This window comes from Rattus norvegicus, chromosome 14 (genome assembly GCF_036323735.1).
Source record: "Rattus norvegicus strain BN/NHsdMcwi chromosome 14, GRCr8, whole genome shotgun sequence".
Taxonomy (NCBI): domain Eukaryota; kingdom Metazoa; phylum Chordata; class Mammalia; order Rodentia; family Muridae; genus Rattus; species Rattus norvegicus.
Window position 1 is genome coordinate 71,196,645 of NC_086032.1, and position 17,669 is coordinate 71,214,313.

General features: G+C 45.7%; 1 protein-coding gene across 27 annotated transcripts in view; it reads left to right on the plus strand.

Annotated features, from left to right (window-relative positions):
• The first annotated feature begins 5,658 nt into the window (after positions 1-5,658).
• Prom1 (prominin 1) overlaps positions 5,659-17,669 on the plus strand; it is a 104,706-nt gene continuing 92,695 nt past the window's right edge. For 8 of the 27 annotated variants that reach the window (XM_008770211.4, XM_063273538.1, XM_063273535.1 and 5 more), the window contains exons 1-2: positions 5,928-6,067; positions 14,995-15,365. In XM_008770211.4, coding sequence (XP_008768433.1) covers positions 15,146-15,365 — 220 coding nt within the window. In that variant the 5' untranslated portion in view covers positions 5,928-6,067; positions 14,995-15,145. Of the gene's footprint in view, positions 5,785-5,926; positions 6,068-6,353; positions 6,491-14,994; positions 15,366-17,669 lie in introns of those variants that run through there. The other 19 variants (XM_063273543.1, XM_039092364.2, XM_063273545.1 and 16 more) reach the window with 8 other exon arrangements.

Sequence of the window (17,669 nt, forward strand, 5' to 3'; positions counted from 1 at the left end):
CTGTTCCCGATTCAGGAAAACATTCCTTCCCATTTTGTCCAGCAAAACACCATCCAACACTTTCCAAAGAAACCAGAAGTTTCATCTTCACTCGGGTCCTCTGGAAGAGCCATCTTTCTAGCCCTAGGACTTTAAAAGAAACCAAACTCTATAGAGTTTGAACATTTGGGGTTGTCACAACTTGGGTAGAGGCTACTATTATTTATATCTGACACTTGGGATATTATTAAACATTCCCACATATACAGAATAGTTTTCTCCTAGAACGAGGAGTTTTCCAACTTCTGCTACTAAGAATATTGAGGTTAAAAAACAAACGGACAAAATACCCAAATACTATGAATCTAGACTGTTTTATTTCCTTGTCTTGTATTTTTTCTCACCCATAAATAGCAATATCTAAAAAGAAGTCTCTCTCTTTCATCCCTGTCATTGAAAAATGTTAGGCCATCTAACCATTGTAACTATTTCTAGGCATGGTTTCTACAAATATCCCCAACTAGCACACTGGGGTTTGACATGCTGAGAATGGATATTGGGCTTTAAGAACCAGTTTGCTTTCTGTTGCTGTGATAAACATCAGGACCAAAAGCAACTAGGGGAAGAAAAGGTCTATGTCATCTCACACTTCCAGGTAGCAGGTCATCACTGAGTGACATCAAGGCAAGGATTGAAGGCAGAAACCTTGAGGCAGGAATTGAAGCAGAAGCCATGGAGGAATGCTGTCTATTAGCTTGCTCACCCCGATTTGTTCAGTTTGCTTTCTTACCTCAGGATCACCTACCTAAGGGTGACATCGCCCACAGTGGACTAGTAGTCCCTTTCACATCAATCATCAATCAAGTAAAATGCACCACAGGCTTGCCTGTAGGCCAATCTGATGGGTGTACTTTCTCAACGGAAGTATCCTCTTCTTAGATGACTCCAGCTTGTGTCAAGTTGACAAAAAACCCAACTGACACCTCATGCTTGTGCTAGGGGTGTGCTAGGGGTGTGAGGTGCTGGGTTTAATCTGTAGCTCTTTGAACAAAGCAGAAAGCATCCTTCATTGCTTGTTAATTAAAAAAACGAGAAATCACTGTGTTCTCAGTAGACAAAGGGAGTTCATTGGCACCTAGTTCTTCCGCTGTTCCCCTTTGTTTCCAGCAGCTGCTTGGGACATTGAGTGAATGACTGTCCTGAATGGAGTTGTCCTGGGAGAGATTTAGAAGGATGTATGACTTCTGGTGTGTGTATGCAGCAATTATGCGCCAGCGAACAGACAGCTGCTCTAATCCTGGGTCTGTGTTAGAAGCTCTTTAAAATTTGCTTAGCAGTAACCATGGGGTTCAATTTTCCTGTGCATGGTCTAATTTTAATTAAAAAAAATCAGTGGTGTAATATGTAAATCTTTGCTATTTGTCTCCCCAGGATAATAAGGCCCATCAGGGCTTCTAAATTCTAATTTGCAAGGACTTAAAAAACAGGACTCCTGTGCAAATACACAGTGAGTGTGAAAGCATTTGCTCGGCTCCTGCATTGACGAGTCAGCCACTCAGAGGCTGTAAATGGACTAGTGCTGTGAGTGACTTGAAGAAGGATATTTATATGGGAGCCTGAAGCTCTTGTTTTGCTTTTCGATGAAAAGCTTGTCAACTTTCAACTGATGAGGAGGAGCACAAATTGGGAAGTCTTTGAAGGAAGGAGAAACACAGGTTGAGTTCCTGGCTGCCCGTTGAGTGGATCAGGACAGTTAGCAGCTTTTGAACTGAGTGATGGCCTTGAGACTCTCTTCTCACTTACTTGTAACCTCTTCTGTGCCAAGTGAAGTGTGGTGATGGGCAGAATGCTCTCACACTGTATAACTCGGGTTTACTGATGCTACCACCGCCTTTGCCGGATGTTAAAGGTATATTAATTGATTATTAACGATGAATTCCCCCGTTTGTTTTAGTTCGATTACTATCACCTGAGATAAGAACGGTCTCTAAGGATCAAGGGTTTACTTGAAGTAGTTACTCACTGGAGGGTAGGCTCCCAGCACAAAGCACAACTGTACCCCACAGGGCTCCCATGGAACCACTGGCTAAGTTTCCTAACCTCTCCGCAGCTTTAAGTACAGACCCAGCAGTCTTTATTTTGCTTTGCCTAGCTCTTCCTTCCTTCCTTCCTTTACCTTGGCCCTTGAGTTAGGGTTTGGCCTGGTGGATCAGACACAGATCACACCTGAAGTACAAGACGAATGTTCTATTGCCTTTTGGTGATTAAACCAGTCATGTTATTGTTGGCAGCCTAGCCCAGAGGTAAGGCAGAGAAAAGCAAGAGGAACAGGAAATCATTCTGTAAAATATTTACAGGAAAACGTTGGCTTGCTTGAAGTGATTCACTGGCCTGCTTTCCCTCTGTCTTTTTGCCTTCTCTAATAACTTCCCTCTCGCTGGCTCCCTGTTACACAAGTTTTAGTCTTAAAAGGAGTACTGGGAAGTAAAATTTTCTTAATCTGAAGATATGATGCCATGTTTTGAGTCACACACACACAAAAAACCCCACCATTTTAATTATTAGAAATATTCGGTTTTGCTACAATCAGTCACACGTGTCCCCAACAGCTCCACTCTGTTCCAGCACTATGCCTTCCAGCTCCATCTCATCTGAGGAGCCTGGATTCTATGGTCCTGTCCCACAGCTGCTTTGAAATCTAGATGAGCAGGTAGTTCTTTATCCCTAGGGCGGGCTCAAAATAGTTGATCCAGGCACTTCAGAATGTGTGTCCTTCTTAAATCCCAAGTAAGTGGAAAAAAAAAAAAAAGCCCGCTCCAGAGTACACAGAGCAAAGGACTCCAGGCTGAGCTACTACAGCTGTGCTAGCCCCCTTTGTCAGCTTCACCATGGAGACCACTAGCCTTCTTTGAAGACCCTTAGAGCAGCAGTGCCTAGGGAATGTATAGAGTGACATTGTTCCTTTCAGAACACCCTCACTCATGGTAGAAATGGGCAGGTTAACCAGGATGATTATTCACAAGTATGTTTTTAGTTTTAGTGATTGCAATATTTAAAACCAAGGAGAGGACTATTGAATAGTGATTTTTTATAAATGTGTTCTGGAAAAACTATATAATACTTTCTTGCTTTTGTAGTTCATGCTGACCTTGAGTAGCCTTGTCTTCTTGGTGCTTACACTTATGGACATATACCACTGTGTCTGCATGCTGCCTCCTCTCTTCGTATGGTACTAGAACCTGAGCTTCACACGTCAAGCACATGTTGTTCTATTGAGTTATCATACCCCCCCATCACCCAGTGCTTCATTTATAAAACCATATGACCCTTATTACATTTTAAAACTTTAAATTATGTGGATCGGTGTGTATGTGTACCTGAGTGCAGTTACCAGAGGAGACCAGAAGGTGGCGATATAGGAGACCTAGAGCTGGGGTTACAAGCTGTTGTGAGGCACCTACATGCTACTGAGAACTAAATTTGTGTCCTCTGCAAGAGCAGTAGGAAATTGTAACTGCTGAGCTGTCTCTTTGGCTTAAGGCTACCCAGGATATATCTTACTGTTGGGTTTTGTGCTTATTCATTTGTTCATGTTAAACATAGGAAATGGTTCAGGCAAAATAGGGGTTAGGAAAGAATATGAAAATTTAAGGAACAGTTGAAGCATTGTGTCCTAAGCAATATGAAGGTAGATGGGCAGTAGCCACTTCCTCTGGTTTGAACCAGCCCTTCCTGCAAGGAGTAGGGACGTTGGTAAGATTCAGAAATCCAAAGAACAGGACGCTCAGCAAAGCTCAGAAAGTTGAAAGACTCACAAGGCCCCAGGGTAGCATTACACAATTGCTCCAGTCTTCCGTGGAGCAGCTTGCAAGCTGTGTATCGAGCTCCAGCAACCAGCCTTTTGTTTTTGTTTTTTCCAGACAACAGGGCTTCTCTGTGTAGTTCTGGCTATCCCTAAACTCATTCTGTAGACCAGGCTGGCCTCAAACTTTTGCCTCTGCCTCCCAAGTGCTGGGACTAAAGGCTTGCACCACCACCTAGCTACAATGTAGCTCTTTCATGAACTTTCACCCCTGGCGGGATAGACTTTTCCATTGATGTAGCCACCTTTGTGTTAATGGTACTCTTGGAAGGAGCCCCTTACTCACATTCCTATACATAATTCCCCAAAACTATTAGTTCGCCAAGTTAGAAGTTGTGTAGGTCACTTGCTGTATTACTGACTCATTAAATGGAAATGGCGCACAAAAAAAAATGCATCTGTGGTTTAGTGTCAATGGATGCACTGAATAGCCATTTGCTCTCTCCCCAGGGGGGGGAAAAATCACACAACAATGGACATCCATTTCAATTCAATATGGCACTGGTCAGAGACAATTTCACCTATTTTCTGGGTTCTGGAGGCCAGAGCTGGGTCCAGCTTTGGGGCTTCGATAACTTGTCTTTGGCAAGCCTGCATCATACAGTTAATCATTAATAAGATATTAGAAAGCTCTCGTTGATTAGGTTATATAAAAATCCAAACACATGGCCTAGAGCTTCACCATACCATTGCTCTAACTTCGTGCATGTTACAAGGAATGAGAAGGAGTATGGATAGTCAGTCCTGTGATGGTTTGCAGACAGGAAAGCTGGATTCAGAGTGATAAGGCCATCAGTGCCTGTGCTGGTAAAACAGGCAGCTCAGGACCAGTAGGAGCTCTCAGGAGAGAGATCTCAAGTCTCAGCCTAACACCATCCTCGGTAGCATGTCTGCCTCTGAGCAGTTGACCTGTGGAACCCTCACAGGAGACTGCAAAGGGGGGTAATTGGTTATCTTAGACACCTCCGGTACCCCAACATTGCCTGCTACAGTTTGGCATGGTTTTCCAGAGGTCTTTCTGAATTAACTCTTTCTAGACCTTGGCCATGTGAACATTCATGGTCAATTCCACCTTTCCCTGCCCATCCTCAGTGTATGCTATATTTTGTGGAGAGAAAATTTGTAAATTAAAGTTCATTCGTCAGGGCCGGAGAGACTGGTGAGTGGTTAAAAGCACTGCTTGTTTTTGCATAGGAACTCCCTCTTTGCGGAGCATTTACACAGTTCAATTCCCTGCACCCAGCCCATATGGTAGCTCACAACCGTTTGTAACTCCACTTACAGGGAAGTCAACACCTTCCTTTGGTCAACTCTACGGTCATGTGTTACACATACATTCATGCAGGCAAACATTCATACGCATAAAATATTTTATGTCATTTCAACATACTCATACTCCCATCATCTTTGCAGCTATTTCTTCATCTATCCCTCCATCCACCTAACAACCCACACACAATATGCATCCTTTGGTGGTAAAAATGTCCCGGCGGCACTATTCTTCCCAGGTCTATTCTTTTATCCACGTTTGGTTGAATCCAGGAATGTGAGTGATCAAAAGCGCCAGTGTTGTCTCCATCCTAGATAGCACCGGAATACACTCCAGCTAAGTTTTCTCCCACCTTAAGTTTTTTTTTTTTTTTAAGTTGTCAGTACCGTGACTAAAGATCCAGGAAAGAGTGTGTGGAGGCTAGAGATTTTCCGAGCTAGCGGCCTTCTAAGGAGCGATTTAGGATTAGGTGAAAGAGAAGGGTGTTCTGGGACTGAGCAGGGATTTTAGCAGGAAATAAACGCTCTGTCCCGTGGCTGTCCCCAGGGCATTGTAGCCTAGCCGCTCAGAAGGTCCAATCAGAGCGCGCTCAGACTCAGAGCCCTAGGCTCCTGCTCTTTAAATTACCGAGTCTTGTGGAGGACCGGGCACCTGGTCTTAAGCCCAGTCTCCAGTAAGTATGTCTCTAAGTGTATTCCTTTAGCTCCATCCTCAAACCTCTACCACCAGAGACCCTAGAGGACGTAACAAGTTCTCAGAGTCCTGGGGTCCGGTAGTCCTGTCTCAGGCACCCTTAGCCAATTCTGGGCGGAGCAGTGGGGCGGGCTCTCACCCAATCACCCCTGTGGTGCCCTGGGGTTGGACTTTAAATAATTCATGATTTAAGTGGTGGGAGCCCAGCCTGGAGGCGAGGGGCTGGCGGGTTCCAAGACCCAGGCGGGAGCTGGACGGGAGCGGTGAGTTGCTCCGAGTGTGGACCCAGCGCGGGGACCAGGCGCCCCCTCTTCTAGAACACCCAGGGCAGGGATGGGGAGTGGAGAAGGTCGACCAGCGTCTGTCTCTGCCTCCACAGCAGGTGGCGGGAACCCAGATTGTCTTCCTGGAGCTGGAGGGGCTTCTGGGTGGTGTGGGTCCCGGCCACTGGGCGATCCCAGGGTCTGGAGGACTGTTAGAGCGTGCAAACTTTTTCCCGCCGAGGTAGCCGGCTCCGCTCCGCGCCACTTTGCTCCGCTCGGGTGCTCCTTCCATCCCGTGGAGGGGTGGAGGTCTCTGGGTTCCGGCGACGTGAGCAGGAGGCGGTGAGACTTTCAGGCCACCGACTCGCCTTCGGGCAGGGCGGTGGGGAGAGGTTCGGTCCGGGTTTGGAGAACTCTTATGCGGTAAGGAAAGCTCCGGGAAAGGTCGGGGGTGGAGGGACGCGGGACTCTCGGTCACCAGCCACTATCTGCTACCTATGTGCAGCACACGGTGCTACCGGCCAGAGCGGGAGGGCGACGCGGGTGCAGGAGCAAACCGCCGCCCCGCGGCCGTTGCCAAGCGCACGCACAGGGGCTAGAAGTCCTGGCTCCAATCAGCCCTCAGGGTCACACATCACCGAGACTTTCCTGGAGATGGAGACCAGGGGCGCTCAGGGCATACCTTGATAGAATGCGGGGACCAGGGACAACAAAAGGAATGTGGACTGACCAGAGCTTTGTGGCTGCTCGAAGATCGGGGCTCGGGCTGAGTTTCCGAGAATGGGTCGGAGGTTCCAATCCTCAACCCGCGCTCAAAGGGGACTCGGTGGGGAAATGCCTTGGTGGCGCTTGGGACGGCGGGACTCAGGGACGATCCCCTCCCCCCAGGCGACGGCGGATTCCTGGAGGCTCCCAGCGTCGCGCGCCGCCTCGCAGTCGGTTCTTTTGTGTTCCGCAGCCCGGGAGAGGCTCCTGAGAAGGAGGGAACCAGGGCGGGAGGGCACTGGGACTGGTGGCAGCTTGTAGAGAAAAGCAACTGAGTAAAGATACTCGTGCTTCCTGCAGCTTCTGCCTACTCCCGGAGCTTGCTCTGTTGCTCTCTTGTTCGTTTGTGGACTTTTCTCATGCCCTGGCGGAGAATGCTTTGCTCAGCTTCTTGTGGGTGGCTGCTGGCCTTTGTTAAGCGAGCAAAAGATTAAAGTCCTTTGCAGGCCCCTCCACCCTAACCCACCAGAGACCCAAGCAACTTGAACAATGAATTTGCATTGAACCATATGACAACTTTTGATTTTGATCGGCCAATTGAATATTGGCAAATTCATACCGTTCACTGGGCTGACTACATATTTTTCTCATTCATTTGTGAATTCACCTCTTTGAAGCAGCACGGAGCTGGCTTCTGTCTGCATGAGCCTAAGGGGCTCATGGTGGTTAGTCTGGAGCAGCAGAACTTTATAAACAGCACATACGGTGCCAAGTTCTTTACCTGTTAGCATGTTAACCGCCCAACCCCATGCAAAAACCGACTTCACAGAGAGAAGCAACTGCCATTGTTACAGAATTAGTAAATGGGTCCAGAGATCTGGTCCTGTTTGAAAACAGGAATTTTTTTTTGCCAGTTAGCAAGGTATTTACTTTTTCTTTTCCTTTTAAGTGTTCCATAAATTTTTTATGGACTTCCTTATGGTTTTTATGGTGAACTGTTTCTCTGTGTTCTAGTTCAGTGAAGTAAACAAACAGATCAAAGGATGGGTTGACAACACTGGGGGCTGGAGAAAAGGCTCAGATGTTGGGGGCACTAGCTGCTCCCCTATAAGACCTGGGTTCAACTCTCAGCATCTACATGGCAGCTCACAACTGTAACTCCAGTTTCAGGGAATCCATGGTAACAGGCATATGGTACACACATAGTCCAACGAAGGCAAAAATACCCATACACATAAAATAGAATAAAATAAAAATAAGTCTTTAAGGCAAGAAAATAACAATGCTTTAAGTATGGTTGCTTTTGTTCACAATGGGAGAGAAACAGGTTTTGTCAGTTGTCAAGAACCACCATCTGTTTTTTAAGGACCAGGAAGCTTCCTTACAAATGATACAAACTAACCCAGCATGAGTGTAACCAACAGATGTTCTTGGGGGGCAGTGACTTAGAGGAAGTGGCAGAAGACAGGTTGTCAGGCCCCTGATTGATGAAAACTATGGTGGGTATGGCAGGTCTTGGATATGGCTGCTGTATTGCCACAGACAGTCTTTCTAGAATGACTTAGAAACCACTCAGCTTCAGTGTACGTTTCAGGCTCAGGCCCAATAAAAAGGATCTGACCAGCCTAGACTGGCTCACTCCCAGGACCTATTTGGACACTCCGGCTGGCCTCACAATGAGAAGTAGGGCTGTTCCTCATAGGACTCACAAAGGTGGGCTCTGAGTTCAAGTGCCCCCTCATCCCCAAAGCAGCACCCCAGAAGACAGAAACTTCTATCCACCATGGGGACCCTTGCAAAATAATGAGTGAGCACTTTCCATTGAAAGAAGAAAATGAAGCTAATGGGTTACCCCGTTTTCTTTTAAAACCAGTATTTGCAGAAATGTAGTTCCCCAGACTTCAGTCTCAGAATCATGTGAGGTAATTGTTTAAAACTAACTTTGGTGGACTCCTGTTTGAATAAAGCCTATTTGGAGTGGAAACCAATAATGCGCCCAGTTGTGCAGGAAAACAGCCAGGTGGACTTTGCCAACTCTGACCCGTTTAAGGGGATAGACCTTGAGGAAGCAGATTCCAAAGCTTGCCGTGGTGAGGTTCTCAGTGCTCCTACCCTGAAGGGTGCATCAGTAGTCCTGCCTCGGGTGACACAGAAGAGATGGCCTGCTGCCTGATCTGAGGAAGCAGCCATCGCAATCCTGGAGGTAGGCTAGGATCTATCCTCAGGAGTGTAAGACTGCCAACAAGAAGACGCTTGGCTTGGCTTTAGAAGTAAAGGAGACGACTTTGTACCAGCCTCATCCCATTTTATTTCAGCAGTGCTGTATTGGGTATCTCCTGTGTACCAGGCCCTGGGGGGGTACCTGGGGGAGTCAGTATCCCTAACACTTCACACTGCCTCTGGGACAGGTCAGGTCAGAGCAACAGGAGCAGGGTGTTGGTACCTTGGTCTGTTGTCCTGAAGCTGTATCCAGGAAACCTGCCTTGTCCTTAGAAAGTGACAGGAATGGGGCAGAAAGGTGTTCTAAGAATAATGTAGGTTCAGCCTTTTGCTACCTTCAGGGATGCTGGTTAAAATTGAAATTAGGGCTGACAAGGTGGCTCCATGGGGGAAAAACTGAATACCTGTCAAAGCTATGAGTTCAACCCCAGAACCCAAAGTAGGAGAGCACCGACCCCAGAAACTTTAAACTAAGAAAAATATTTTATGTGTGTGAATGTTTTGCGTGCATCTGAGAATGTACACCGTGTGTGTGCCTGTTCCCTGCAGAGGCCAAAAGACACCAGGTCACTAGGATCTGGGGTTTTGATTGGTTGTGAGCTCCCCTGTGGATGCTGGGAACTGAACCCAGGTCCTGGGCAAGAGCAACAAATAAACAAGAGCTCTTAACCGTTGATTCATCTCTCTAGCCCCAAAGACTAAAGACTAAACGGGCAGGTTTCCTGGATACAGCTTCAGGACATCAGACCTAGGAGATGTAGCACATTTTGTTCTCTTTGGGCTGCTGAGCTCACAGCAGGGCTCTTACCACCTGAGTGGGGCCTAAACTCTTGCTTTCTTTCCCTGGGTTGTTGTTCCTGTTTTTGAGACAAGGTTCCTCTGTGTAGCCCCAAATGCCCTGAAAGTAGCTTTATAGCCTGGGACTCAGAGATCCACCCCTATCTGGGGTTTTCATAGCCACTAAAGTTGAGGCAAAAATCTTTCTTTTTCCCTTGCATTTCATTAATTGCCTGCTTCATAGTTCTCGGGACTTTGGTGTTTTCTTACATTGATGTTTCTGCACTTTTTGTAGCAGGGTGAAGAGAAATGTGTAGGTTTGAATCCCACCTGGCCTCGGAAGCAATGGGCACTTCCGCCTCTGCCCTAGTGAGCAGAGGTGTTTCTTTCCTTTGGGATTTCCTTGCTTCATTCCTCGCTCAGGATTTCCAAGCTCTGTAAAAGGAGCGTGGCTTTGGAAGTCTGCTTACTCACAGTGCTAGGGGAGATTCTATCTCTGTCTGGGGCTTGGTCTCATTACCAGGAAGTGTGCTTTTCTCAGTCCCTGAGCCTTTAATCCATCCAGCTTTGAGGCCCATAAGCAAAGAACTGGCTGAGCGGTGTGTGTGTGTGCGTGTGCGTGTGCGTGTGCGTGTGCGTGTGTGTGTGTGTGTGTGTGTGTGTGTGTGTGTGGTGTTGTTGGGAGCCATCATCAGGGTTACAGGGCACACTGGATGTGGGGGAGCTTGATCCCAGGAACCACCTGGAGGTCTAAGGTAGCCGTGATTTGCTGGAGAAAGACTTTGGAGACATTCTATTGTAACTCTGTACAGAAGTAATTGGAGCAAGATGGGAGTTCCAAAAGGAAGCAATATCTGAAGGGATTAGATAGGCATCCACCTCTTCATCCACACGGCTCAAGAAAGCCTACCTTTTGGCTAGCTTTAATGTGCACTTCTTTAAACTTGGAGAATGAGTCTTGCCCTGCATATTGTGTTCTCCTCTCCCTGAGCTGCTCTCAGAAGGATCTCACATAGAATATATGGAGTTCTTGTTGCCTTCCCAGTGAGCTTTGTACTTACCCTGAAAGTTAGTATTTATCTAGCACAAAACATGAAAGCCCGTCTTCTAGACCACGGCACTTTTACCCAAGGACTTTTACACTCCTTTACCCAAGGACTTCCCCCCCCCCCAATCTTTATTAAATTGGGTATTTCTTATTCACATTTCAAATGATATTCCCTTTCTTGTTTTCCAGGCCAACATCCCCCTAACCCCCCTCTCCCCTTCTATATGGGTGTTCCCCTGCCCATCCTCCCCCCATTATCACCCTTCCCCCAAGAATCCTGTTCACTGGGGGTCCAGCCTTGGCAGGACCAAGGGCTTCCCCTTCCACTGGTGCCCTTACTAGGCTATTCATTGCTACCTATGCAGTTGGAGCCCAGGGTCAGTCCATGTATAGTCTCTAGGTAGTGGCTTAGTCCCTGGAAGCTCTGGTTGGTTGGCATTGTTGTTCATATGGGGTCTCAAGCCCCTTCAGTTCTTTAGGTCCTTTCTCTGATTCCTTCAATGGGGGTCCCATTCTCAGTTCAGTGGTTTGCTGCTGGTATTCGCCTATGTATTTGCGATATTCTGGCTGTGTCTCTCAGGAGAGATCTACATCCGGTTCCTGTCAGCCTGCACTTCTTTGCTTCATCCATCTTATCTAGTTTGATGGCTGTATATGTATGGGTCACATGTGGGGCAGGCTCTGAATGGGCATTCCTTCAGTCTCTGTTCTAAACTTTGCCTCCCTTTCCCCTCCTAAGGCTATTCTTGTTCCCCTTTTAAAGAAGGAGTGAAGCATCCACATTTTGGTTATCCTTCTTGAGTTTCACATGTTCTGTGCATCTAGGGCAATTCAAGCATTTGGGCTAATAGCCACTTATCAATGAGTGCATACCATGTGTGTTTTTCTGTGATTGGGTTACCTCAGTCAGGATGATATTTTCCAGTTCCCTCCATTTGCCTACGAATTTCATAAAGTCATTGTTTTTGATAGCTGAGTAGTATTCCATTGTGTAGATGTACCACATTTTCTGTATCCATTCCTCTGTTGAAGGGCATCTGGGTTCTTTCCAGCTTCTGGCTATTATAAATAAGGCTGCTATGAACATAGTGGAGCATGTGTCTTTTTTATATGTTGGGGCATCTTTTGGGTGTATGCCCAAGAGAGGTATAGCTGGATCCTCAGGCAGTTCAATGTCCAATTTTCTGAGGAACCTCCAGACTGAATTCCAGAATGGTTGTACCAGTCTGCAATCCCACCAACAATGGAGTGTTCCTCTCTCTCTGCATCCTCGCCAGCATCTGCTGTCACCTGAGTTTTTGATCTTAGCCATTCTCACTGGTGTGAGGTGGAATCTCAGGGTTGTTTTGATTTGCATTTCCCTTATGACTAAAGATGTTGAACATTTCTTTAGGTGTTTCTCAGCCATTCGATATTCCTCAGCTGTGAATTCTTTGTTTAGCTCTGAACCCCATTTTTAATAGGGTTATTTGTCTCCCTGCAGTCTAACTTCGTGAGTTCTTTGTATATTTTGGATATAAGGCCTCTATCTGATGTAGGATTGATAAAGATCTTTTCCCAATCTGTTGGTTGCCATTTTGTCCTAACCACAGTGTCCTTTGCCTTACAGAAGCTTTGCAGTTTTATGAGATCCCATTTGTCGATTCTTGATCTTAGAGCATAAGCCATTGGTGTTTTGTTCAGGAAATTTTCTCCAGTGCCCATGTGTTCCAGATGCTTCCCTAGTTTTTCTTCTATTAGTTTGAGTGTGTCTGGTTTGATGTGGAGGTCCTTGATCCACTTGGACTTAAGCTTTGTACAGGGTGATAAGCATGGATCGATCTGCATTCTTCTACATGTTGACCTCCAGTTGAACCAGCACCATTTGCTGAAAATGCTATCTTTTTTCCATTGGATGGTTTTGGCTCCTTTGTCAAAAATCAAGTAATCATAGGTGTGTGGGTTTATTTCTGGGTCTTCAATTCTATTCCATTGGTCTATCTGCCTGTCTCTGTACCAATACCATACAGTTTTTATCACTATTGCTCTGTAATACTGCTTGAGTTCAGGGATAGTGATTCCTCGGGAAGTCCTTTTATTGTTGAGGATAGTTTTAGCTATCCTGGGTCTTTTGTTATTCTAGATGAATTTGCAAATTGTTCTGTCTAACTCTCTGAAAAATTGGATTGGAATTTTGATGAGGATTGCATTGAATCTATAGATTACTTTTGGTAAAATGACCATTTTTTACTCTATTAATCCTGCCAATCCATGAGCATGGGAGGTCTTTCCATCTTCTGAGATCTTCTTCAATTTCTTTCTTCAGAGGCTTGAAGTTCTTATCGTACAGATCTTTCACTTGCTTGGTTAAAGTCGCACCGAGGTATTTTATATTATTTGGGACTATTATGAAGGGTATCATTTCCCTAATTTCTTTCTCGGCTGTTTCTCTTTTGTGTAGAGGAAGGCTACTGATTTATTTGAGTTAATTTTATACCTAGTCACTTTGCTGAAGGTGTTTATCAGGTTTAGTAGTTCTCTGGTGGAACTTTTGGGATCACTTAAATATACTATCATACCATCTGCAAATAGCGATATTTTGACTTCTTCCTTTCCGATCTGTATCCCTTTGATCTCCTTTTGATTGCACTGGCTAGGACTTCGAGAACTATATTGAATAAGTAGGGAGAGAGTGGGTAGCCTTGTCTTAGTCCCTGACTTCAGTGGGATTGTACCCAAGGACTTTTTAGTGCAAATCTGGAAATCTAGGCACACACACATCAAATGCTTAGTGATAATAGATGATAATTGTAGTTTAAAACAAATTTTAGTATCTGTGTAATTTACCACTTACTTAAAGCAAATTTGCACGCCAATAAGGTGAATGTGACTGTTTGTTTAACGCAGTGCAACCCAAAGATACAGTAATGTGGACGGTGCTGAGGAATTACGGTAAGGAAAATCCCTAGGTTCCTTGTTTTCTGTGATTAAACCATCCTGTTTCTATGAGAACAGAAGCCCTTGTGTGTTAGTAAAAACACTGCCCTCCAGATGGTGCAGCAGTCTGGAATCTGAACTAAGGCATTACTGGCAGTGTCCATTCGTGTTTTGTGGCATACTGGAGGGTGCGCACAGTGCAGGGCTTGTGTATTGTGTGTTCAGAAGCAAAGCTGCAGGGAAGTCTCCTCACGAGACACTGATGGGCTGTGCATGGTAGATCTACTGCATCCAGGTTGCTGGCTGATTTATTTACCCTGGAGAAATGGTGTTAAGAAGCCAGGTGTTTGGGATTCTTTCTTTCATATATTTACCTGCTGAGTAGAGATGCCTTCTGTTAGAATACAAATGATGCTCTCATCACTGCTATCCCCCTCTCCTCCCCAGACATGGGAGTGTTGATGCCCATCATGAGGATTCTTGTTTCTTACCATCTCTTCAAGGTACACAGGAAGCTTTCCTCGGCCCTGCCTCTCACTTCCTGTGTGTCTAGTCAGTGGGGACCGTGGCTTGGAATGGAAGTGTCCCCATCGGATGACCTGATGAGCTTATCAGAAAAGCAGATTTCAATTTCTGTTTGTCAATGACCTTGAGGTCATGCCTTTCCAGCTTTGGTTAGATAGAAAGATGGGTGCCTGAGAAGGTTATCTGTTTGCAAACAGGATGTAAGGAAGCTGTACCTTATATAAGAAGGGGAGCAGAAACTTAGAAAAGCTAAGCACTATTCCATGGCCTGGGAGGGTGAGCTGGAGCATCATAGAGCCCTGCTGTTAGAGCGTGGACTAAATACTGAGAAATATTGAGTTGAGTTATGGCCATATTGTGACTGCCTGGTGACTCCTGCAGGTAACTCCTTCTGTTCATGCTTTGTCACCTATAAAGTGGGATTATGCCTTAAAAGCATGTAGGATGTACCTGGCATACAGTGAGTGTTTGAACATCTGTTTCCAGGAGTAAACAACTTCTTGAACCGTGCCTAATGATTCTAGACCCCAGAAGGGACTGTCTTCTGAATCATCCTATCTTGAAGGAAGGATCCTCCTCCTAGTCCCTACCTGTAGCTCTGGAGCAGGCTGTGTGCTTGGTTTCATCTACTTAGCCCTAAGTGTTTAATTCTAAACCATGTTGCTCCCTCTAGGGTGGGCTCCTGGGGCAGGAAAGGCAGTCTCTGAGTAACCAGTGTTCTTTCTCTCCCTACCAGAGATGTTACTTTGAGTGAATGACCTCCTTGGAGACCATTCTTCTGCTCCCCTTCTTACCAGCCAGGAGGCAGAAGATTCCACAGGTCCAGGAAAGACATAATTCCCTTGAGCTTCCAGAAAGTACCTTATGCCTGGGGGATCAGGCCAACTATGGCTCTCGTATTCAGTGTCCTGCTGCTACTGGGGCTGTGTGGAAAGATGGCTTCAGGAGGTCAGCCTGCATTCGATAACACTCCCGGGGCTTTGAATTATGAATTGCCTACCACAGAATATGAGACCCAAGACACCTTCAATGCTGGGATTATTGACCCTCTCTACCAAATGGTGCACATCTTCCTCAACGTGGTCCAGCCGAATGACTTCCCTCAAGGTGAGTGTTGACCATGGGGAGGATTGATTTGCTTCTCTTGGTTTCTTAGTGACCATGCCATGCATACAGAAGACAATCGGCACTGTACAGTATGAGGTTCAAAAGCATTGACTATACAAGGGCAGAAAATATTTATACAGAATTTAGAAAGATGTGTATTGGTTAAGGCGGGCGAGAAATCAAATTGAATCTTTCTGCTTGGTTGCATTTCCAGTTTATCTTGCTTTGTTTTGCCTAGAGCAATGCATTGTTTCAAATTGTGCATGTTTGTGTGCATGTATACACACACAAAATGAACATTAGGGTAAAAATGCAAGTTCCTTGTCATGAAATGAGAGGTTGATGATTACTGGGCTGGTGTTAGTTGTGTCACTTAAGAATTTAACTCTTCTCCACCCACCACCTAAAAGCAATTTGACACTCTTTAGGGCAAGGACAGACGTGTCCAGACTTGCTTCCAAGACTAACTAACTGTTCCAGTGTGCAAAGAGATTAGTGTGAGACCAGGAGGGCTGGTCACTTCACAGGTACAGGTTCTTTTGTGGTGAGGGCTTTTGTTCTCTGCACACAATACTGATGCTTCTTTGACCCTGTCTGTAATTCCTTAACGTGGAAGCCCCCTGGTTTGTGTGATCACTGACAGTCTTGGGAAGAGGACAATGGCCGGTGGGAAGAATCTGCAGTGTGGCTTGCATTTTTGATGAACTTAGGTTGCACCTCTCCTAAGCTTGTCTTTAAACTACAGAGATTTGAATACTGGCATTGGTTATACAATTGGGGACAGTCCAAAAGATGAACGTGGAAGGCTCTGAAAAAAGATCTTAGATGATTTGGGCTAATGTCTTACGAGGTGTGTGTGTGTGTGTGTGTGTGTGTGTGTGTGTGTGTATGTGTGGGTGTGTGTGATGTGTGGGTGGTGTGTGTGCGTGTGTGTGTGTGTGTGTGTGTGATGTGTGGGTGGTGTGTATGTGTGGTGTATGTGTGGTGTGTGTGCGTGTGTGTGTGTGATGTGTGTGTGATGTGTGGGTGTGTGGTGTGTATATGGTGTGTGTGTGTGGTGTGTGTGGTGTGTGTGTGGTGTGTGGGTGTGTGTGGTGTGTGGGTGTGTGTTGTGTGTGTGTTGTGTGTGTGTTGTGTGTGTGTTGTGTGTGTTGTGTGTGTTGTGTGTGTGTTGTGTGTGGTGTGTGTGGTGTGTGTGTGGTGTGTGGGTGTGTGGTGTGTGTGTGATGTGTGGGTGTGTGGTGTGTGTGATGTGTGGGTGTGTGGTGTGTGTATGATGTGTGGGTGTGTGGTGTGTGTATGATGTGTGGGTGTGTGGTGTGTATATGGTGTGTGTGTGTGGTGTGATGTGTGTGTGTGATGTGTGTGTGTGTGATGTGTGTGGTGTGTGGTGTGTGGTGTGGTGTGTGTGCTATGTTGTTGTTTTCTTTTTTTTTTTTTAGTAAGTTTTTTTTTTTTATGTGCCTTGGTGGTTTTCCTGTGTATATGTTTGTCATGTGAGGGTGCCAGGTCCTCTGGAACTGGAGTTACAGATAATTGCAAACCACCATGTGGGTGCTGGGAATTGAACCTGGGTTCTCTGCAAGAGTAGCCACTGCCTTTGACCATATTTCTAGTCCCTACTGGTCAAGTTTTAAATAGCACTTGCCACAACCAAGAATGAGGGATAGCTTAGATCAGGTTGGCCAGTGGGCATGGGCATGTCTAAGGGGGAAATTGTTTGACTGCTTTAATTGAGGTGGGATGGAACACCCACCCTGAAGGTGGACAGACGGACTTGTAGGCTGGGGAGGAAAGGAAAAAGCAGTAAGCAAGCATGAGTGTGCTCATGTCCTCTGCTCTTGACAGTGCCGGGAATGTAACTGGGTGCTTGGGATCCTGCCTTTTCTTACCTCAATTACTGGACTGTAACCTGGGATTGCAAGCCAAATAAACCCTTCCCACCCCATGATACTTTCTGTCAGGATGCATTAACACAATCGCAGAAATGAAATGAGAACAGGAACCTTTATAGTTTCATTAAAATGCACATTTATTGCCATTTTTATTGTCTTTGAGATTAACCTCAAACAGTCTGAAGTATTCTTATCCAGTTTCTGTTTAAACTTCAGTTCTAAGAAATAAGTCAGTCTGGGCCTTTGGTGTCACTGAAGATGACCTTCAGTTAAACACTGCCTCTGTCGCTGTTTAAAAGAGTAAAGTTGGAAATCCAAATGATGAAAAGAGAAAACAGGAGATGTTAGTGCATATTATCCCAGTTATTTGTTATTGTTGCTTTATTTTATTTTATTTATTTTTTTCTTT